The sequence below is a fragment of the Paralichthys olivaceus genome, chromosome 3, assembly GCF_024713975.1.
Source record: "Paralichthys olivaceus isolate ysfri-2021 chromosome 3, ASM2471397v2, whole genome shotgun sequence".
NCBI classification, from domain to species: Eukaryota; Metazoa; Chordata; class Actinopteri; order Pleuronectiformes; family Paralichthyidae; genus Paralichthys; species Paralichthys olivaceus.
Window position 1 is genome coordinate 1,643,807 of NC_091095.1, and position 23,744 is coordinate 1,667,550.

Consider the following 23,744-nt stretch of genomic DNA (forward strand, 5'->3'; position numbering starts at 1 on the left):
CTTGTCTTCTTTTCTCTTACTTTACATTAGTATAACATTTCTATGTGAAATATGATTTCGTGTAAAAATTGAAGGAGACAAAAATTGAGTTGGAGTTTTTTGTCATTCGATGCCAGAGAAGGCTCCGATCGGAGGAGGGCGCCACAGTATCGAGGTCCCGTACGTATTTGACATAAACTTTTTACTTTTTAGTTTGGTCCATGTCCCAACTGCTAACATGGAGGGAGCTGTCATGTTGTCCATCTTTATTTACAGTCTACTTGTCACGAACGTATTTCGTCTGTGGCAGCAGATCATGTTACATCCGTGACTCACTGTAGACGGACATGAACCACCAGCCTTGGCTTCATGTTAAAGTTACCGATGACCCATAATTCAACACTGTGAAAAACCTAACTGTGGTGATATACAAGTAATTGTTTCGTCCTGAAACATAAAACTTGTATATTGTCTTATTCTTAGAATCAGTGCTGCTTCGTTTCTCAGGGTTTTTACCGTTAGTTGGGTTTAATCTGTGCTCAGGGAAACATGGTGAGGATGAAGTCACTGTACACTCATGGGTCTCGTCTCCAGGACTCTGCTGCTACTGTCACCACCTCTGATGAAAAACCCTCTCAGACACGCTCCGGCTATATGAGGACTCACACACGACAGAAACACACACGACAGAAACACACTCGACAGCCCACAAACACTCACACGTGAAAAAGAGTCTGCGAAACAACGCACGGTAAGAGTTGATGCTTTATTTGTCTTTTTCTTTGATTTATAAAACCTGATGAGAAATCCTGTGTTGTGTAAACATTCAAACCGATGTACGTTAAACCTGAAGTGATAAAATCTCGGAGGCCCTGAGTTAAAATAGTTCAGAGGGAAGAGACACAGACCATCAGGACAAACCTGGAGCTCAGACATCTCTGTCGTCTTCGTCTCACAGCCGAGGTTTGATCTGCAGCTTTTTCTCTGACGGAGAAAGACAAGAAGAGAGGAGGAAAAGAGGCGGTTAGAAGAAGACGGCTGTGTGTGTGTTTGTTTGTGTGTTTTCTTGTGCGTGACTGATCTACTATGTGTTGACTTCTGCTGAAATGCTGACTGACGACATCTCAGCTGACGAGTAAATGAGGAAGAGAGCAAGGATGGACGAAGGTGTGTGTGTGTGTGTGTGTGTGTGTGTGTGTCAGTGATACATTACATCACAGCTAATTTATGCAAAGTGAAGAGGAGCTCATTTGGCTGAGTTCCACCTTTAATGAGGCTCTGGGCGGTGCAGAGTGTTAGCGAGGGACCAGGGCGTCATTAGTAATACTTAAGAGCACAAACCAACCGGACGAGGAACCGATCACTGGGTCGTTTGTTTTTCAAACCTGTGCTCGGAAATCAAAAACAGATCCTCACACACACACCTACACACACACACACACACACACGTCCGCTGCAACAACGTTAGCGGACCTGTGGACGTGTGTGTCTGTGTAGATTAGAGGGTTAGAGATGTGTCAGAACAGGTCAAAGGTCGTGTTCGTTTCCAAGCAGTGAGGACTAAATATAAAACGTGGAGGAGGAGCAGGATTATGTCGGAATGAAAAAGTGATTTAATTAAAACTCTAAAAGATTCGTCACTGACCCGAACAAGTGATTGAACATTTACACATTCAAACAGTTTTCAGTTGTGATTTGATAATTGATGAAAAGGTTAAAACTGGACGGTCGATGCTCAGTGTTTCCACCACATCATCGTTAGGTTGTTGATTTCATTTTCATAAATATAGAAAAACACAATCTTTAGCGGGGATGAAATATTGAGTTCAGTGAATTTAAAACTTAAAGAACTGATGAAAACGTTTTTATTCTTTTGATATTTCTCTCTCTTTTGTTGGTCTTCTGTTATATGAAGATTTTGTCTGGCATATTTAGTGGACTGAGATCTGTGAGTGTGATTTGGGCCTTTGCGAAGACATGCACTCTACTGAGTGATATTCTTATTTGTACGGAATTATAAAATTTGACAAACAAAATAAAAAAAACACTTGTCAGTTTTGTGTTTCATGCTAAAACAGTTTGAAAACAGGTGGTCGGACACTTTGTGTGTATCTGAGTGTGTGAGTGTGAGTGAGTGAATGCAGGAGGGGCAGGTGGATGGTCAGGCCTGATGGGAGGGTGGTGGTGAGGAGGAGGAGGGTGGAGAGTGGGGGAGGATCGGGGGAGGATGCCTCTCTCCTAATCCTCTATCTGTCAGGTCTGTCAACAGAGAGCTCAGCTGTGCTGCTCTCAGGCCCAAAACCTAAATATTATTACCTCTGTGTCTCTGATTCGTGAGAATCTGTAAATCTGGGATTTACAGATGAAAAGACATTGATTCATTGATTCATTATCACACTTATGATCCTGTGAGGGTCTCAGGGGAGCTGGAGCTGATCCCAGCTGACGTGAGAGGGCGGATATACCCTCGGAAAAAGTTATTCTATATATTTTCTTCTTTGAAAAAGAAGCATATAAGAAAACAAAGCGTTTCAAGCATCACCTGTTAATCTTTAGATCTTTGATCGTCAGTTTTATGGCACATTTTGTTTTGCTGCTCGACACTGAGGCTCTGTGGGCTCTGTTACCTTTAACCTGTGAGGTCTCGGCTGGCTGTGTGTCCGGGACGTCCGGCTCCTCTGGGGAGCTGGAGAGGGAGATGAAGGACGGCAGAGCCAGAGGACCTGTGGTGGGCGTCCGTGGAGCTGCCTGCAGAGTGTGGGGAATGACAACAGACAGACGAGGCCTGGGGGAGACACAAAAAACATGATTAGCAAGGACCGAAGTTTAACTACATTACAACTCAACAACCTGCTCTTACAACCTCTTGGTGGGATCCTTGGTTCGACTTCTCCTCGTCGGTGTGGCGTTGGCGTTGCTGGTGCTTTGTTTGGCGCGTTGACGGTGCTGCAGCTTACAGCGGCTTCCTCGAGGACAGGAGCCGGACTTTGAGAAGTCTGGACACACCAGAGTGTGTTTCTTCTTACACTGGTGGTGAGAAGCAAACAGAACATTAGGTTTGAAGTTCTGAAACAATGTCCACACAGGGTTTACGCAGCTTCCAACAAGTTAACTTTCAGACCTTGTAAGACCACAACGCATGAAATGTATTTCACATCTGTTTTAAAGGGAACGTTTCCTGTCTCGAGCTGCGGTTCAATAATCTCACTGCACACGTCAGGAATTCTCCGACATGATTTCTCGTGGGAAAAGAGCCAAACTCCTGATTAGGTGCAACTCCTTTTTTAAGTTCTCACAAATAAGAGACGCCCAGTATCTCCTTTAATGTGCAAGTTGAGCAAGTGGGTCACAGTTAGTGTCATCCTGAGGAGCACTGTGCATGAGAGCTCCAGCTTTCACATTCATGTTTGCAACTGAGTGTGTATGACAGTGTAATATGGGTGTAAATTGGTCGCCTCATTCTCCACGAGATCCGATCCCTCCCACCTGTCAGAAAAGCTAATTATATGCACTCTGGGGTGCAGGCTGCAAGGAGTGTGTGTGTGTGTGTGTGTGTGTGTGTGTGGAGGGGTGACGAGTGTGGGACTGGGAAGCAGATTGGTCTACAAATAGTGTGTGTGTGTGTGTGAGTGTGTGACTGTGGAGGGAGGGATCTGGAGATCAATTTTCCAGGAACGCTGTGGACTCTTGGTCAACTCTCCCTGGAGCCCAGCGGCCCTGAGTCGCTGCCATCAGAGCCCCACTCACCGCCCTCACACCCGTGTTCCTGCACCCCTGGGTGCCAGGGCAGCCCGGGATCAGCTCTCTGTCAAATGTTTCTCTGGATCATCTTATAGGGCTGCGGTTTTGACACACATTTTACTCAACAAATCAGACCTGCCACTGCTGTGGATGACGCCCGAGGGTTTATATTCGGTAGGTGACATCACTTGCTGACCCCATCAGATCCTGTTATATCGCAAATGTGATTTTATGGCGACGACAAACTCATTAAACCTGCAGCGATTGTGAATATGATACTTGAAATGATTACTCTCATTGCATTTTGTGACGATTGAAGTCGCAGGTTTGATTCCGAGACCTTTGATGAACATGTCGACTGTTCGCAGGTAAACTGCCAATCACACAGATTTTTTTTTTCCAAGTACGCAAATTAATTGCTATTTGATTCCCGGACTGTGGCCGTGCCAGGAGCCGTTTACTGCACAGCAACGAACACGTGTCCCTGCATCTTCAGTTTGAGTCCAAGTTTAGTTAATGAAGCTGCAGCTGTGGGTTTTTTTAGTTCTGTCCATTTAAATGGAAAAAATTTGTGCCAAGTATGAAGGAAATCATTCAAAAACAAGTTGAGTGAGATCACAGTAACTTTGACCTTTGACCTTTGAGCATCAAGCTCTAATCAGTTCATCTCTAAGTAAACATGTGACATTTGAAGAGACGTCATTGTCGGTGAAAGGCTCATATCAACTGATTCATCATTTCAAATGTGACGAACAACAGTTACTCATTTCCACAAGCCACTTGTCACACCTCCATGATTCCATTTATTCATAGCATGCCTGTTTTTTTTTGTCACAGCTGAAAAAATTAAACGTGGGCACAGACAGTGATGGGACAACAAGGGTTAAAGCCGAAGCACTTCAGCAGAACAAAAAAGTGTCGGAGAAATTGACTGTAAAAGCTGCGTCCACTCGCCACAGCTCCATACATCCTCATTTTCATAAAAAGGCTGAGAGACACAGGCGGAGACAGAGGGAGAGAGATCGGAAATAGGAGGAAAAAGCTAAAGTGGACAGAACATCTTTATCCCGCACCAAGTTAACAATTTTCCACTTGATTTAAGGAATGCTGGGACATCTCTGGGGCCTATTAGAAAGCTCTCTGCAGGGCCAAAACCACCAGGAGTCAGCACATTTACAGAGAGACAAGTGGCACAAGAAGTAAGAAAGACTGGGAGAGGAGGGGAGGGTGGGAGATGGGAAAGACAGTAAAATAAAAAAAGAGCGGAGGAGAGGGGGGCATTACATGAATTTACATCTTGGCTATAAAGCCAGCACTCGTCCAGAGCAACTTTTAGAGTGAGGAATAGTGAATGAGGAGAGAGAAATGTGGGTTCACGAAGTCAAAAGACTTCAGACTGCGATCAGATCGATATCAGCACTGCATTAAAAAATACAGCTTCTCCGTTCGTTGCCTGTGTTGATGCAGAGAGCTCCAGTGACAGAAAACACAGGGACGTCCTGTGGCCCTGTGTTTTGGTAAAAGTTAAAACAGGTTCAACTCTTTCCGATCACTCAAACATGTTGAGCTGTCGTTGACGAATTGTTCATCGCACGCATCAATACTTTCCCCTCGTGCACTAAAAAGAACACTGGAGAAAAACAAGAAGTAGAAAAACGTACCGTCCGTTCTCACAACACCGTGAATTTGTTGTAACGGGTTCTTCGGTACAAATTGATAACATGTCTTTAAAAATTTAATCAGCCCTGGAATATTTAAATTCCCACTGACTCTTATCTTCTCTTGCGGAAAAAAGAAAAGACAAGAGTTGAAAAATAAGGAGAAACTGCAATAAAAAGGATTAGTTCACAGATTCATTACACTAAACAGCCAATCAGATAGCTCTCCGTTACCAACTGGCACGGGCGTATAGGTTCAACATGCTGAATCGGCTGAAAGCCCATTAATAAGAGCCAATAAAAGTTAACTATAGCCAACCCTCTACAAACTATACAGAGGAAAGTTGGCAACAGACACTCAGCGATTCCTGGTGAACTACTGTCCGCTTAATGTGTCGGGCAGCTGAGATGGAATTTGAACGATTATTAACAGATATAAATTGAGGCTCAGGAGAAAAAAGAAACAAGAGGGACAATTAGGAAAACACAAACGGATCCCGTGAGGTGGAGGGTGAGACAAAGCCGGGGTGAGGCAGGATGGCAGCAAGTCTGTGAAGGAGGAGGATGGAGGAGGAGGATGGAAGAGGAGGAGGAGGAGGATGTGAGGATGGAGGCGAGGAGCAGACTTAACCCCTGAGCTGCTGAAGTGTCTGCCTGCCTGGCCCATAGTGCCATCCTCAGCAGTTTTCCCATCTATAATTACTGCCTGCTATCCATCATAGAGCCACCAGAGCCTCACAGTGCAGCGCTCCATAAACACACACGCACAAACACACACACACACACACACACACAGGGAAAATCACAGACCTAAGCACTTCAGCTAATAGAATAAATATTAATATCCCTTTTGTTTTCTATATCCTCATTTCCCCATGCACTATTTAAATGAGGACTGACAGTGTGAAAAACCATCTGTTTCACACCCGACGCTCAGAAACAAGCGGGAGAGGAGGAGAGGGGGGGGGGGGCAAAAGACAGAGGAGGGGAGAGGAGGAGGGGAGCAGTGGAGAGAGTGTGTGAGGTGGACTCTGTTACCCATCAGGCCCTCAATGTGTCACTCAGACACTACAGTTATGCCATTATGGACCACCACCCCCTGCAGCTGTTCCTGCCTGTGTGTCACTGTGTACATGTGCAAGTGTGTGTGTGTGTATGGGGGGGGGGGGGGGGGGTTATTGGTTACCAAACTACTTGTTTACCTAAGCCCCAGTTCAACATGAGTGGAACTGCATGTATGTTTTACAACATGATTTCACGTTCCCCAGCAGAAAGACAGTCACTCTGGGATCAGGTGACGGTGTCAGACGACAAACAACAGACAGCCACTGTCTGAGCAGGTGTTTTACTTCTGATGTTTTAATGATGAATATGAGACAGTTCACGCTGTCACAGGTGGAGTGAACGTGTGTTTGTACCTTCTCTCCCTCTGGACAGTAGCCTTTGACGAAGTCCTCACAGACTTCAGCTTTGCGGGACACGTAGACGTGACTGTAGGGACAGTCGCTGTTGTTACAGATTCCCTTCAGGAAGTAAGAACACACCGGCATCTGGAGAGAATCAGACACACATATTAACCTAAGACGCTGTTCATTAGATTACTATCACCGTGTCCCTGGGTCTGTCTCCACTTTGTCCCTCCTCCTGTCCTCTCTCACCCATTTCTCAGCTCTAAACCTGACCAGTCAAAGCAGAATCAGATTTATTGGCACTCCTGGGACATGCAGCACTAAGAGGTCTCTCAATGAAAACAATAACAAAAGACCTAGTTTGATGACAGCATGAAGCTGCAGGGGATCATGGGAGTTGTTGTCTTCACTGCCAATGCAGACACAAATCTAATTGACGTGACTAAGGTTTTAGGTGGATAACACGCAGTTAAAAGCCAAACATCCCGTTACCTTGAATAAAAGTGGGAAGTTTGTTGGAAACATTTTGGCCGATGTAAGTAAACAAGTCAAGAAAATAATTCTAACATATTATATAGAGTTACAGAGAAGGTTCTGACGCCTCACAACCTTTAGTCTGGTTCTGTCAGATGTTAAGTTCCCTCAGATCATGTTTGTTGAGATTTGGTGGAATACAAATAAAATCAATTCAATTCTTGGCATTAATTAAAACCAGTCAAAGTTTCCTGGTTGAAACTTCAGAGTGTGAAACAAAGGGGTTGAGACGAGTGTGAGAAACAACATGCCTGTGAGAAAGCGAGCAGGCGTGATGAGACCACGAGATTACATGAGATTCTATAGTTTGTAAACAAACTTGCGGTTTGTGCGAGACGCCACCGTCGTGTACAGTTTAGAAGACGCGTCCCGAGTGCCAAACGATCTGTCACACTGAGCAGCTAAATGACCTTAATTGCAGATGACAGCGGCAGAGTGAGAGTGAATGTGTGTCTTGACAGCGTGTGTGTGTGTGTGTGTGTGTGTCTGTGCAGGGAGATCTACTGTTTGACGTGTGGGGGCAAGCCTGGTGGAGGCCGCTCTAAATATACCTCAGAGAGGGGGTCCAGCGGGCGAAAGGTTGGGGGAGGCGGCGTGTGAGAGGGACTCCACCTCGATGGGGTGGGATCAGTTCTACCTAATTAACTGCTGCAGAAATATTTCTCCAGGCTGCAGCTCGTCCAGCACTCAGGATGTGTTTATGTGCACTGGATGTGTGCACAGACCGGGCCAGGGGAGGAGGGGGGAGGACTGGGGGTTCTCGGGTGTGTGTGGGTGGGGGGGTGATATCAGGGGAGCTGGGTCAGGGGTGTCCATTTGCGAGGTATTTGTGGTAGTAGGGGTACCAGAGGGTGGGGGACGTTGGAATTGAGGATTCTGGCATGTCTTTACGTACTAGAGTCCGGATCAGGTTTGGAGAGCTGCTGGGTGTATCACCCCCACCCCCCCCCGCACGCTCCCCACATTTTAGACCCCCCTCCCCTCCACCCCCTCCCCTCTGTCCTGTTTAAGGGGTCCACATGAAATAAGAGCGGGCCAAAGGTTTGGGGGGATGATGGGGGTGCTGTTTGAGAGGTGGCATTACAAACAGACAGCTGGGCTCTCAGCACTTAGAGGGAGCAGTGTGACAACCAACACAGGTGCAGGGCATTGTGTGTGTGTGTGTGTGTGTGTGTGTGTGTGTGTGTGTGTAAAACAGCTTTCCCTTTTTGGCGAGACTTCCCCATAGAGATCTCAAACGCTCAGAGTTCAGCTGGAGGCTTCAGAGGTGACACAATGTGATGTGATGATAAATCTCCACTGATGTGCCCAAATGATCCATTTAGCTTTGGTTTAATAAATGCACCAACGATTCCAGATTCCAAGAAAGTCTGAGGATGATTTCTGAGCTGAGAGTCTGAACCGAGCTTCATGTGTTTGCTCCATTTGATCTGGTGTCGTCCACATCGGCGTGTTGTCGTTCGAGCGGAAAGACGGCAGCGATCGTGCAGCTGAATTGTGGTCAGTTGGTCTGAGGAGCCTTTCACACCTGTTCATCGATTTGACCATCACGTGATTTATGTATTTTGAATTGATATTGAAAAATAAATCGTATTTGTCAGGAAAGTAGGTAACAATATTTTTCATTATTGCTCCAATGGACGTTTATCCTCCTCGATAGATTTGTTGATTATTCAGCGGGGAAAAAAAAGTTGTACAATCAACATCTAATCATCAATTCAAGTGATCGTGTTCCTTTTTGCTGTGCGTGCAGACCAGAAAGAGACACCTGTACTCTAACATCCACCATAACAAATGTCATCATGATGTATCTGTACATCGAACCGACAGGTGATCTTCCAGTCACAAGTTCGACTTCCAATCGGGTCAAGTGTTCCTCAGCCTTTACTGTATCATGGAGACAGGAGCCGTGCCAAGAGCGCAAATACGATACATGATGGCTGTACCGAATACTGTCATCTTATATCTACACTCTGCACCCAACTCTGGCCTTTGCACTGAAGACGTGTCTCTTACCTTCTCCTTCGCCACCTTATGGGAAAATGGACACGTCCCGTCCGCCTGCTTGCATGTCCCTCGCAGAAACCTGCAAACAAGAACAAGCCAAAATATCAGAAGACAGAGATGTGGTTCAACAATCTTCCTGCTGACATCGTCTTCTTAGGTAAAGACGCTGTGTCCCCGAGAAGCTCAGCTGGTAATCCGGGACTGTGCCGAGATATTCGAAGTTCTTCACAGTCTCTACTCGTTTCCCCAGCGAGTGAAACCGGCTCAGTGCGCACGTCCATCAACACTGACCCTCAGGACGGCACGAAAGAAAATCTCTTATCCAGAGAATTAGCCCTTTATTGACATTAAGATCATTCAGGCTTTCTAAAAAAAAGAATACACATCTTCATAGAATTAAAAGCTGAGCTAAAATCAACAAACACAATTCTGGCGTATCCTTCGGGATGCATAAGCTGTTTGGTGACAGTACTGAGCAGAGTCAGCGTCTTCTGGACCTTTGTGGCTCTGGAGAGGAACTGTAAGAAGTTTTTAGATCCACTGGGCCACTGGTTTTATTACTCTTCAGTTTAGAAGAGTGAGCAGCAACATCTTCTCCTTTTAGGATTGTTGATGCCTCTGACTGGCGATTGGTCGAGTGCATCTATCAGTGGAACCTCACTCACGCAGCTCCGTCCGCAGATTGCTACGGCACAGACTTTTGCTCCATCAGGGATATTTCAGCTTCATTTTTGGATGTCGGGAGGAGGTGGAGACGTGTCGTCCATCTTTATTTACGGCCTTTTGAGTGACACATGCAAGGAGATTTTTATGGTTTGTTTGATGATGGATATTCTCATCAGAAGCTGCAGCTGACTTCTCTCTTTCTATTTTTGAACCTTGTGCTTTATTAATCAAAGAACCAGATTCTCTAAAGCAGTTTGATCAGATTTTCTTAAGCTTAAGCATCAAAATAAATCATTTCTCTCCTGTTGCTCATGTCCCCCTCCCCCACCCCCGATATGACATTGTGTGTTAACGTTACCTTGTGCAGACGGCCACCTTGTCGGGGTCATGTATGTAGGGACAGCTGTTGCCACGGTTACACTTGCCGAAGCGGTTGTAGTACATGCAGTACTGCTTCTGCTGCTTCTTCTGGTGAGCATGTCTGATTATAGCGAGGCTCCGCTGAACTGCACGACTGGGATCAGAAGACACAGACAAACCACAAGTATCCACAAATCAATAAGCAGCCTGTTGAAGCTAAAGAGGACAAACTATGCCAGGATTAGTTTCAACTCACCCCAATGAGGGGCTTATGGGTAGCAGTATCCTCCGTATGCTAATTTTAATTTTAAGATTACTTCTGGCTTTACAGCCTTTAGTTGACAGCGATGAAAGGCCGTTAATATTGGAGGGGGGGGAGGGGGGGGGGGGGGGCAGGATCAGATGCTACAGCCTTGGCTGGATTTGATTTCAAGATGGCATTGCTGTATGAAAACCAGCCAACACGATGGCCCAGATATAAATGTCGTTAAAGTGCCCAAATTATGCTTTTCAGGTTTTTCTTTCCTTCAGTGCGTCACAGCTTTTTCACACATTTAAAAAGCTCTGCTAGGTAATTGAGGATAACGTTAAAACGATTTCTTCTCTCACACAGAACTTTCTGCTTCTGCCCCTCAAACTCTAAGCTGTTTTCAGACCTGCACTCAAGTCTGGACATTTTCCAGAAATGTTCTGAAGGGACTGTATGTGAGGACACAAATGTCTCAGCAGCTACTCTTCTGTGTGTTCTAAACTAAAACACTGATCTTTCCACAGCAGAATTCATACGTCATGTCCTGCCTCCTGCTGCTCTACAGGCTCCTGTTGTTGTGAACGAGCCAGACAATCTCCTGCTTTGTGGGAGGCCGGCCAAGAGCTTCTACGGCGCAATTGAGACAGAGAGTAAAAAAGAGACGCTGCAGCAGTGAGACAAATAATGTATATTTTGAAAATTACAGCTCGTAAACCTCTTCTCGTAGAGCCTCAAATTAAAATTATGAACCTGTAAATGTCCATTAATACGGGCACTTTAATCAAGAAGTTTAAAAGTTGAATATGCATGCAGAAATGTTCACACTACTCTTACTAGAGTGCTTCTGATGAGGGGAGATGAAACGGGCAGTGTAATATAAAAACCTACCTGGCTAAATGACGAGTGCTGGAGGGTCGGGTCCAAGCAGGAATCGTGGAGGAGACGTGGGGGTTGGAGAACCTTCCTACATGAAGAGAACAGAGACCAAAGTTTATTAAACATGTCTGACAGGAGACATTGTTTTTTCAGAGGAAAGTTACTTTTGAAGAGAAATGGTTAATATATATGTTTAACCAAAATTATGAACATATTTTTAAATCAAGCGTAGTTCTGGCACTGAATCTTATTTCAGCAAACTCATGGAGATGTCTGACACCGAGAAGAGGAATCCTTCCTCCGGCCCTGGAAGTTTCCCTCTTTTTCCTCTGTATTGCCATTTTGAAAATATATACAACATCAAATGTTAGTTCATAATGTCTTTCTCTTTCATCATTGTGTATCTTCATCTAAACAAAAGTGTCTTCTAAGAGCTAAATCGACCTCCAACAGTAAAACAAACAACATGAAGCACATTCAAATTTTAAAACGTTATAATCTTGCATTAACTCATGTTCCATGTTATGTTACCCACATCTTCTCATGAATATAATAATATTTTAACTATTTTGATCATGGCAGACAGAACAGGAGGCGTCTGAGTGTGTGGTTTGGTTTTGCAGCCAGAGGCAATAACAACCTAATATGTGAGTGGTTATTTATACTGTGCTGGTTTGACGCATAGGTGCCAAAGCCAAACGTGACGTCCAGCTCTGTCTGAGAACATCATAAACACCATGTACCCAGTGCACTCCACAAACAGAGGAGGCAGAGGTGTGTGTGTGTGTGTGTGTGTCTGTGTGTAGGGTTGTTGGAGGCCCTGAATAGGAGATGAGAAGAGGACACGGAGGTGAGGAGGTCTCGGTTACATATGATACAGATCTAATTCGGACGCCGACTGTTAAAGTTCTTATCGCGTGCGGCTGGGGTGTGATTTAAGTGCAGCACAGGATTACAAACTCCACACGATGGACGAATGTGAAGCTTAAACCAGGGAACGATATGAAATCACAAGTCCTGCTGAGAGGACACCTGAGGCAAGTTTCTCCAGGATGCAGGAGTGTACGTGTTGGGATGCCGATCACGAGTTCAACAGAGTGGAGCTCCTCAATTTCCCCTGCAGGTGTAGCAGCTACAGAATGTGTGTGAGAGAGAAGTGTGAAGGGGGTTAGAGGCAGATCCGGACTTTAATCTGCACCATCCAGTCCTCCGGACCCTCCCCCTCGCTGCTCTGACAGATGACAAGTTTATTATTTCAGATGGCAAATCCAGCCAGCTCTACTAAGTCCATTAGAGAGCATGTGGACAGAGCTGCAGCCACAAACATGAATAAACACCCTTGTATCACCTCAGGGTGCACAGATTTACTGCTCTGTGCTCGCACGCCCTGAACAGAGCCAGGGTTTGAAATTGAAATTAGCCTGATCGCTAATAAACACTATTAAGTATCAAAGGATACTGTTCCACCCCTGGGCAGATTCACAGTGTTTAAATGATGCCCCTGTGTTTTTTCTTGAATTCATCCTCATATACTGGCTGATTCTGATTTAAACACAAACACTATTGTCATTAATTATTCGGCAGGATTACAATGGCTAATCAGATTAAGTGAACTAACTAAAATTCTGAGAGTTAAAAATATAAACACAACCTCATGTTTGGACACCAATGATCAGATAAGTTTTCACCACTTTTTGTTGGTTTGTTTGTTTGTGTGCAGGATTTCACAAAAACTACAGATTTCCATGAAACTTGGTGGAAGGTTTGGACATGGACCAATTTCCCAGGGAATGATTCATGGATCTTGATGAAAATAATTAGACAAATTCATTGGACTGGTTTCTGAGCGTGTGTTTGGTGCAAATCAGAATAAGAATCGGAATCTTGCAGATTTAAATGCGGTTTCAGAGGCTGCTGTATGAGGGTTTTTCATTTTCATGTCTGCGCGCTGTGTAACCATGTGTGGCGAAGGTCAGCGTACCTGTTCGGCTGATCGACATGTTGGACGCCACCGTGCGGGACAACTTATTGGCCGACACCCGGTACAGGGATCCACCAATCCAGCACATGCCGCTTCCTCTCCAGTGCTGGGTGTGTGACGGGGGGGAGCGAAGGCGGCTCTGAAGGAAACTCCTGCGAGGGAGAGGAGAGAAAGGAAGAAATCAGATAACGTCAGGAAACGTCTTTGGAAATGATACTCAAGTCATATATTCATACATTTAATTAAGAGATAATTCCACTCTATTAAAACTTCAGTGATTATAACTGTTCATTGAGCTCAGTTTACAAACTTCAGCGTAACGATATCAGTGTATCCGCTCATCTCTCACCTCCACCTCTGTTTTACCCATCGTCCCTCCGGTTCTTCCACTACATCTCCCCTCCTCACTTTATGTTTCCCATTCTCCCCTCCTCCCTCCTCTCTCTCTCCCTCTCTCTCTCTCTCTCTCATGTCACAGCACTCTGTTAAATTGCTCCTCTAATGGAAAGGACGGCAGTGTGGAAATGGAGAGAATTGAAAAGAGGAGAGGAGGAAATCAATGAGATAATAGGCAGGGCAGGGGGCCAGAGCAGTGAGGTTGGCCCCTACACTGGAGTGTTGAGACCACACACACACACACACACACACAGTATCACAACACACACTTCTGCTACAGTACGTACAGTATACACAATCACAGGCCTCACACACACTCACACACACACAAACACACACACACACAGCCTACTGAGCGACTCGTGGATGGTGAGCGTGTGTGCGGTGGCTGTAGGTGCAAGCCTGAAGTGTGTGTGGGGATGCTGGGTGGTGGTGGGGCGGTGCAGGGGTTATGGCGATAAATTGCGCTGTCCTGTCACTTCTATTTGGGGTGTATTGGGCCGGTGTGCAGGGCGCCACTGGAGGTAATTTGCTGCCGTATTTCAGATGGGCTGGAAATGGGTTTGGAGCGAGAGTTCATGCCTCCCATTACAGAGAGAAGAGAGGGTTACCCCAAACACGCGCTACGCACAAAACAACTGACACGGACGCTTAACACGCTGCAGCCCACGTCGAGCTGCTGCACTTCTGCAAATAGGTAAGACAAAAAAAAAAGGAGAGCAAATGTCTGCCATCCGCTGCGTTCACGTACACCGCCTACCCGACTGCGTGCCATAACTCAGAGGCACAGACACTCAGTTCCACTGATCACTGGCTGCCCTACACAGGGCAACTGCAGCCAGGGGAGCTGTAATGGAGGCTAATGTTGAGGCGCTGACTGCCACCCAGGGAGGTTTCAACAAGGACCGGGTGGCCTGGGGAGCCACAATGGAGGTTAATGGGGATATGACATGAACAGTTAACAGAGATGGCAGTTAACCCTGACACAGGGCCGCAGTCAGGGGGGGGTGAACAGGGGTGCAAGACCCAGTCTGTTTTCACACTGGACTCATGATCGTGCTGCTTATTACGCTCACTTCAATCAGACACACATTTCCATGTTTGAGGGCATAAAAGTGCAAATTCATTTCTGTGTCCAGGACGTTTAAAAGTTACTGTTCGATTCTCTAATGTTCATACATGAGAAAATACACCGAGAGAAAACATGAGGAGAGAGAGGGGCGGTTAATGTACATGCAGAAAATCTCCTCTTCACATCTGTGACCTGAATGAAATGTTTTTTTTGACGTTGATATTCAACTCTGGTCCATTTTCAGTCAAATAGACCATAGAGCACAGAATTCATTGGGGGCGTGAAAACAGTGTGATTGACAGCTCGTACCATCCAATGGGTGCAGGGGTATGTGGCAAAGATGGCGCTGGACATGATGACAAACCACAGCATCAGTATTTTTTCTTCAGGTGGTCGGTGGATTTTTGAATTTGAAAACCTCATTTGCCCACACACACTGTATACAGTTTAAGACTTTATGTGTGTTTCTTGCCAACACACACACACACACACACACACACACACACACTCCAATCACCAGGCTGATATGAGACGTACAGCCATGTGAGTGTGTTTTAGCCCAGGGTCTGACACCATTAGTGCAAACTGCCTCTGTGGGAGCAGTTACCTAGGCAGTAAGGTAATCTGCCTGTAATGAGACAGGAGGACAGGAGGGAAGAACAGACACAAACAATGGAGAACATACAAATTAAAACACTTGAGAGAGGTGGTGTGTTTCTTTCTGCCTCCAGACTCTCCTTGGCCTGTTCCCCGTGATGCCCTTGACCTCCAGAAGGATATCTGTTATCAGAGAGTCTCCAGACCCGTCTGATGCACAAATCCTCCGCTGCTGGACAGCTAAGTTCTTTCAGGGGCGAGCCCTTTCCTCCACTGAGAATATGTAGGACTGCCTTCCCTTTGTCTACAAGGCCTGAGGGACACTTCAAGTGTTTAAAGCTCCAATAATCAATATTTTCTGTTGATTAGTGTCAAACCCACATGTAATCATCACCAGTATTTTCACATTTACTAACCGTTTCACCGTCAGTACACAAAAATGTCCAGACATAATCTTCTGGACCTCTCATAGATATTTCCACAGCAGGAGATTATCTGGGTCAGACTAATTCACAACAACAGGAACATGTCTCGAACATTCAGGTGAGGGGTGGAGAATGGGAAGAGCAGCAAGAGGCAGGAAGTGATAGATAAACTCGTTTTTGCTCACAGCATATCCACACCGGCTCCAGCCCTTATCACCAAAACCTCTCGAATCTCTGTGTCTTTCCAAGCTGACGTCTTTGTCTGCATCATCTACGTGTACCTCTTCTTACAAACACAAACAAACCCACCGACAACGGCAAAAAGTCTTTGAGTGTATGAAATAAGAAATTACACCTTAATCCCAAAAATTCAGTTAAATGTCTAAATTTGACTGGTGTGACTGTCAAAATCTCATTTATATTGAAATTACAGTGATTTTAAAATTAAGATTAGAAAATCCACACTAATTGTTTCAGCATCCTGAAATACAGTTTATGTACTGGAGGCGTGTTGCACAAACAGAAAGACGAGGGCTGGGGGTCACAGTAAAAAAGAGCAAGAACAAAAAGTCAACACAAAAAAAAAAGACAGAAAAGAAAAACTTGGAGGGGAAATGTGAAAAAATAGAGGACAAGGGCGCGAAGAAACTCCCCTGAGAGTAGTTTGCATGCATATGTGCAGTTTGTCTGTGTGTGCGTGTGTGTGTGTGTGTGTCTGCGGACTGCTCTGACCATGCGATGCACAGATAAAGGAGAGCACGATTCAGCACTACGGGCGCCGTTGATGAATGATCCGACTTTTGTTTTAGTGACAGGGAAGAATTTGGAGGGTCGCGCGACTGCTCAGAATAATGCTGCCCTTGTCCATTTGTCTGCAACCCAAGCATTAGTGGGCTCATATTGGGAAACAGTTACCCTTGAAACAGAGCACAGCAAAAACAGTCATCTGGCTAATTCCAGCAGTGAGCACTGCTGCTCTTCTTCGGGCACTTAAAGGAAAACCAGAGCAGTGTCGTTACACATCACAATCCCATCACATCCAGCTTCAACAGACAAAACGCACGTGTGCAGGAAACACAACAGCAGCAGAAGAAGAAGAAGCTCGCGACACACAACTATAGCAGACAAGTAGATGACTAATGTGATGAGTAATGAGTAAATGAATGAACTGGGGTATAAAAAGGTGAATGAATGGGAGAGTGAATGCAGGAAAAAAGAAGGAGGGGAGAAGTGAAGAAGAGGGAGCACTGCTTCACTTTATTGCCAAGTCTCTTACATCCTGTACTGATCGATACTGAAGCACTAAAGGAGATGAGCGCCTGGACCCAGTGTGTGAGTGTGTACGAGTGTAGACGTATACACAAATATTGTATACTTATTTGGGGTTGGGGTGTCTTGCCGTGTTGGGGGCTTCAACATCAATGGCAGAAATAAATTGGAGGAAGAAACAGCAACGAGTGGATGACAGGAAATAATGTGTGTCGTATGTGGGATGTGACAGAGAATGCTTGTTAAATTTGATATAAAAAGAAATGGGGAGAGAAAAGGGACAGAGCAAACGCACGTTTACAGAAAATAAAAGAAGGGACAGGGGGGAGACAAATGGGGGGAGTGTGCAGGAGATGAAGGGAGGATTAGGCTGTAATTTATCCTGCAGCGTGCATGCTTTACGGCTTTCTTAATTCAACTCCTGCTACTATTAATGGAGTTAATGTTGAGATTATATCTATTTTCTGGTGTCGGGCGGGGGCTGAAATACTGCAGCAGATTCCTGCTCCTCTTCAAACTGCTGCCCGGCGCTAAATCACCCACTGCGCTCGCTACGGCCGATACCGAGCGGAGAGCAGAGCATGCTGGGTAAGCAGAAGCTCACTTCCTGTGGGTCTGAGAACAGTGTCAACAACTAACAGGTGTTTAAATTTGGACGATTGTAGGATATTTTAATAGTAACAGTAAAAATGTATTGTGCAGTTTCCCCCAGGAGACTCTTTGGCTTCACTTCTGTGAGGCTGTAATGTCACTTATCTTTATCAACACTAGCGTTTAACGTAAGTAGTTTGGATTCCTGTCAAATCAATGTCACCCTTCAATGAGACAGATCTTTTTGATTTTGCATTTACACCAGTATGAACGCTTGTGAGGGACACTTTGAGAATTTGGGCAGGTTTAGTGTTGAAAGAAAAACAATTTAAACCTTCCTCAAGTAAAGATTTTTTTTAAATTAATAAGAAATAAACCTCAAAACAAAGTTTTTCCAATGTCTGTTTTATAACACTGTCTCATATCTATACAGATAATCCTCCTTTTTCTGTTCAGCTGCGTGACGCAGAGCCAGAGGTAGAGCTGTGACCAAACACAGAGACAGAGGACAGGAGGACAGGGATCAGTGGGTGTGATAGGCCTAAGACGGAGAGCAGCACTCAGTAGTAAAGAGCAGAGAATATGAGCTCATGCTCCACTCAATAGCCTCAAACTGATAAAAGTGGAGGGTCGTTGGACTTAAACAGATAGATAAGCATGAGAAAGGAATGAGGGGTGGGTGAGGAGGGGGGTGATCCACCATCCCCGGGGACCCGACCTGTCCCCCCCCCCCCCCCCCTCCCTATCTCTTTCCTCTCTTCTACACACTTGGTGATATTTCACAAGATGTCACGGGGCTCAAATTGAAAATCCCTTGATGAATCAATATTTACTGCAGCAGCTAAATGAATAGTAATAAGTCACCAGAGGCTGCGTCCAGCCACAGTCCAGGGCCCTGTGTCTCACCAAATCTGGATTACACAAATGAACCCCCATCACTAAAACACACACACACACACACACATGGACAACACAAATCCACAGAACGCTTTAATTATTACCGACTACACAAACAAATAACTTAGAAGGATCAGTTCATCCAAATTATACAGATGGCATTTTACCACTTGTGCCATGTCACTATATAAATTGTGTTTCTGTATGAAATCTGTTCACGGTGCGGATGAGGCTCAATAACTTGGAGGAGCAAGTTTAAAATCGGGATATCTTGAAACCTTGTGACGTTAGAATGGAGCATGAGAGGAAAGGTGGTTTTTTTGTGTGAGCTGAATGAAAACTAATAACTGTTAATGTTCAGGTTGATTATTGTTAATCAGTGTTAAAAATACATCACTTTCCTCATACTGTCTATTGCTGCAGCTGAGAACAAACAAGCGATAGCTGAAGATGGCCACGTGATGAGCTGGTGACCTGTCCAGGATCAATTCCACCTCCCGCACAATGTCGGCTGGGTTTGGCTCCAGGCCCCACCGCTGCAACCCTCAATAAATAAGGGGCACAGCTGATGGATGTGTGAATATTTAAATATACGTCACCTTGCAGTGTGGGAGCTTGTTTAGAATAATTTTCTTTTTCTTTTTTATACTGTAAGCTGTAAGTCATCCAAAAATACAACGCTCCAATCATGCAGTTCAGTGTGTGTGTGTGTGTGTGTGTGTGTGTGTGTAGAGACAGTATTGTCACGCAGCTGCAAGTCTCCACGGGAAGCAAACCGCTAATTCTCTTCACATTAACAGATCAAGACGACCAACCAACGTTTAAACGGTCTCTGTTCGCTGCAGCAGCAGCAGGAGAAGAAAAACTGAACAGAAAGTATTAAAACATTTAAGAGATTAAGCTTTAATAAATACATATTAACTTCAGGCCTGTTAAAGATTATTTACTGTGAAACAGGCTCATCTGTGGTTTATATCTTGAGTGTGAATGACAGAGGAGTGCAGAGACAGCGGGGATTAAAGTTAGATAAATGAAAGTAAAAAAAGAGATGGGGGGGGGGGCTGTAATGACATTACAGAACACACCCACTCATCATTCCTTTAGTCTGTATCTGTCCGGGGTGAGACGCTCTCCCTGCTGGTGTAAATTAATGCGAGGAGCACGTTGGTGTAAATGGTTTATTCTCTGGGTTATCTACTGTGTAAAAATGAGCGCCATAAATTTCCGACCTCTTCCACTCATGCTCCACATGACGGTGACATAAAAGACGGGGCATGGCTCCGCACTGAGAAATATTCACCACCGAGACACGTTAAACACAGAGCTGCAGGAGGTGTGTGTGTGTGTGTGTGTGTGTGTCTGTGTGTGTGTGTGTGTGTGTGTGTCGTCGCTATGGATTACCTGGCCGACTGGATCCTCTTGGCTCTCCAGGACAGGGCGGGGTTGTAATGGTGGATGTGTGCAGAGCTGGGGCCCGGACGGGTCACCATCTTGTAGCGTGACCTGTACACCCGCTGGGAGGCGGGACCACAGTGGGAGGAGGAGGCGGGACCTGAGGACAGCAACGTTGACGGATGGTTATGAGAACGAAAAAAAATCGAATCGTATACGAAACAGAAGTCCAGTCAGTGTGTGTGAACATATGCACATATACACATCAGTCTGAATGCATGAAACTGAGTACGCACACGCACACGCACACACACACCTGTCCGACTTTGGCAGGTGTGCTCTTTAATAAGCTTCACATATAAAAATGAGAGGGAATAACAAAGGCAGAATTTTTATGAGCCTAATAAATCAAATCCTCTGTCTCTTTCCTCGCTGCCTTCATCGCTCCTGCTCGCCTCTCGTTCGTTATATCATTTTACAGATCCATCAGAAGAAGTGTTTAGAGTACAGAGATCCAAATAGGGGGAAAAAAGAGGAGTAAGTATTTTTATTTATTTATTTATTTGGCTGTGTATCCATCATGTTGTTTTATGATGGCCTGTGCTGGCTGACGTACTCAAACAAAGAACGGAATTTGCATTGTGGATCATCCAAGTCCCCGTTCGCTAAGATTAAAGACTTCACGACCCACAAGGCTTTCTGCTCCAGTCTGAAACGTAGGGTCAGTGTGAGTAGATGAGGAGGATTCTGTCGTATCACAGAGTGAGTTTAATTTTCTTATGATTCATTTCAATCAGCTTTGTTAAAAATACATCCAAGGAAAATGTCCTGAAAGCCCTGAAACATCAAGAGTGGTGACATGATCATTAAAATGATCCAGAGCCTTCAACTGCAGTTTCCATCGTCATAATTATTTTTTTCCAGATTCATCTAAGGTCGGTGTCACTTTTGACTTTTGACCATCAAAATGTTAACAGTTCATGAATCCCAGTACATGTTTGTACCAAATTCCCTCACGTTGATCTTGACATTCAAGAAAAACATAAAAATACTCTGAGGTCGCCACGAACGTGACCATTAACCCTTGGCTACCAAAATCAAATCAATAAATCCTCGAGTACAAGCGAATATTTGTGCTAAATGTGAATGAATTCCCTCAAAACAAGGCAAAAAAGAATAAAAATTCTCCAGTCCAATTGAATCTTTGCACCAAATTTAAAGAAATTCCCTCAAGGTGTACTTGAGATATCATGTTTTCAAGAGCGGGATGGTTTTATAACAAAAGATAATATCTGTCTCACTGAGAACCAAAACCTTTCTCTTGGAAAACTCATTTCAAAACAAGATGGAGGCAGCGTTAAATGAACATTAACATAATTAAGACCAACCTAAATGTATGTGAGACCAATTAGGTGCAACTACTAACCACCTAGTAGTAAAAACCTTGCTTTTCACAGACAGGGATGAAAACCTTTGTGGAAAACTGCATTCATAAAAAAACCTTTCATGAATTAATTTGCCACAAGCTGCATCATATTTCGTGAAAAGATAAAGAAACATCCAAACCTACAACATGTAAAAAAAAAAAAACCTCAGTTCAGTTGCTCAACATATTCATTTAAATAAAAAAATGTCATTATCTCGGTTCCCTTACCCCCCCCCCCCTTCTACCAATCATTCACCACAATGGTCATGTGACAGCACTCTGTCTCCCTAATGAGTAAAGGGAAGACAGAGTGAAGAGACACGTGAGGGAAGATAACAGATGAGTTTATACACCGGGTAAGGAGCTCATTTCCAATAGTCTCTCTCACAAGACTTTAATTGCCAATTATCAGGATTGTTGCCATTTTAATTAGCGTCCAATAACAAACCGTGACCACGAGGGCTGCGGTGACAAATAATAAAATGATTCGATTTCCACTTCTACACATTACGCCCTCTCTCTCCTGCCCGCTCCCTCCACTCCTCCCCTCTGTTCTTACTCCCCCTCAGGCGCTGGTTTCATTTGTCGGTCGGGATGCAGTTCTGGATCAGCTGGAATTCATCTCAGACAAACATTTACCGTTGAACAAATCACTGCGAGCCGAGGGCGCTGATGCAACACTGGCTGGTTGTTTGGGACACACACAAGCACACAAACACACTGTGCCTTGCCCATGTGCACTCAGGAAGACACACAAGGCACGAAGGACAGACTCTAGGTGATAATTCTGTCTCTATCTCTGCCGAAGTGAATGTAAAGCAATAAATGTTCAAATCGTGTTAGGACAGTAAAGAGAACTATTACTGTGTAGAAACATAAGTTACACAGCAAGAGAACGGCTTTGTGTGCTGGATGTTACATAAGCAGAAGATGACTTTCACTAAACATGACTTATGGGTAAATAACCACAAACAAACTTTAAACTATGACTTGAATTACTGAACAATTCAGATAAAGTCTCTGTTTTACATATCAATTTTGGAATGGTGCATTATTTAATATGTTGTTTTGCAGATTTCCTTGTGACACTATTGTTATCCATCAATATTAAACGGCATTAATGTGATTATAATCATTTTGGTTGGCCGCAGATCGGTGGTGTATTACGTGTGTGTGCGCGTTGTGGGTTAGACAGAGAGAGAGAGAGGGAGAGAGAGAGAGAGAGAGAGAGAGAGAAAGAGTATGTGGGTGCAGGTGGGGGGGGGGGGGGGGGGGGGGGGGGGGGGGGGGGGTGTATTGTACAGGATTAGTTGCCAGGCTTGAAGTCACTTTTTTTCCCACAGTCCATCTGTATTGCAGTCAGAGCTATTTGGGCGTCCTGGCAGATGACAAATAGGGCTTGTCAAAGGTGCCGCTACGATTCCCACCCCTCAACCGCTTACACCCCCCCACCCCCGCCACCCCTGTATCTCTAACCTGCACCTCAATCTGACTCTAAACCCTTGTTCCACACACCATGACACCCGCCACATCAATGACGCTGTCCCATCGCTGTTCCACCAAGACGATTGTTTAATGACATCTACAGTGAGCTGCCCTCTCAGTGTGTGTGTGTGTGTGTGTGTGTGTGTGTGTGTGTGTGCGTGTGTGTGTGTGCGTATCTCTCTATGCTTGTGTGGACACATTTTCCTTTAAAAGCCTTTCATCAACGTGTGAGCTGCAGGTCTGTGATACAACGTCTTGTGTGACACAGGTTGACATGATGCACATCAACCTAAACCAAACACTGAACTTAGAAATAAGTGAGAGAATAATGTTTGTTGAGAGGAAATGCGACCTGATTCAGTTCAGCTTTCATTTTGCAAATTATTTCAAAGTTGAAATACCGAAATGATTGCTGGGTACTGTGAGGACATTTTGGACAAAGTTAAATAAGTTTTAGGGTTAAGATGGTCTGTGTGACCACGGCCTGTAGCAAGTCTAGTTATTACCATTATTGTTATTAGTCTCTTATTTTATATTGTTTTATTGATGTCCTGCTATTTTGCAGTTTTGTGAACTGTAAGGTGTTCTTGATCGGCTTAAAGGCGACCCTGAATAAAACACATTATTTATATTATTATTATTTTAGGGCGTAGGGTTAGATATCAGGGAGGGTAAGGGGCAATGCATTATATCACCGGGTGTCCTCACAACCCATGTAAAATAAGTGTGTGTG

The 23,744-nt window shown here is 44.7% G+C and overlaps 1 protein-coding gene across 1 annotated transcript in view; it reads right to left on the reverse strand.

Moving 5' to 3' along the window:
• Positions 1 to 726: 726 nt before the first annotated feature.
• zc3h3 (zinc finger CCCH-type containing 3) overlaps positions 727 to 23,744 on the reverse strand; it is a 46,305-nt gene continuing 23,287 nt past the window's right edge. The window contains exons 4-12 of the mRNA XM_069520310.1: positions 20,110 to 20,260; positions 13,462 to 13,613; positions 11,493 to 11,568; positions 10,353 to 10,508; positions 9,338 to 9,407; positions 6,797 to 6,928; positions 2,843 to 3,006; positions 2,607 to 2,764; positions 727 to 963 (exon numbers count right to left, since the gene is read on the reverse strand). Coding sequence (XP_069376411.1) covers positions 932 to 963; positions 2,607 to 2,764; positions 2,843 to 3,006; positions 6,797 to 6,928; positions 9,338 to 9,407; positions 10,353 to 10,508; positions 11,493 to 11,568; positions 13,462 to 13,613; positions 20,110 to 20,260 — 1,091 coding nt within the window. The 3' untranslated portion in view covers positions 727 to 931. The remainder of the gene's footprint in view (positions 964 to 2,606; positions 2,765 to 2,842; positions 3,007 to 6,796; positions 6,929 to 9,337; positions 9,408 to 10,352; positions 10,509 to 11,492; positions 11,569 to 13,461; positions 13,614 to 20,109; positions 20,261 to 23,744) is intronic.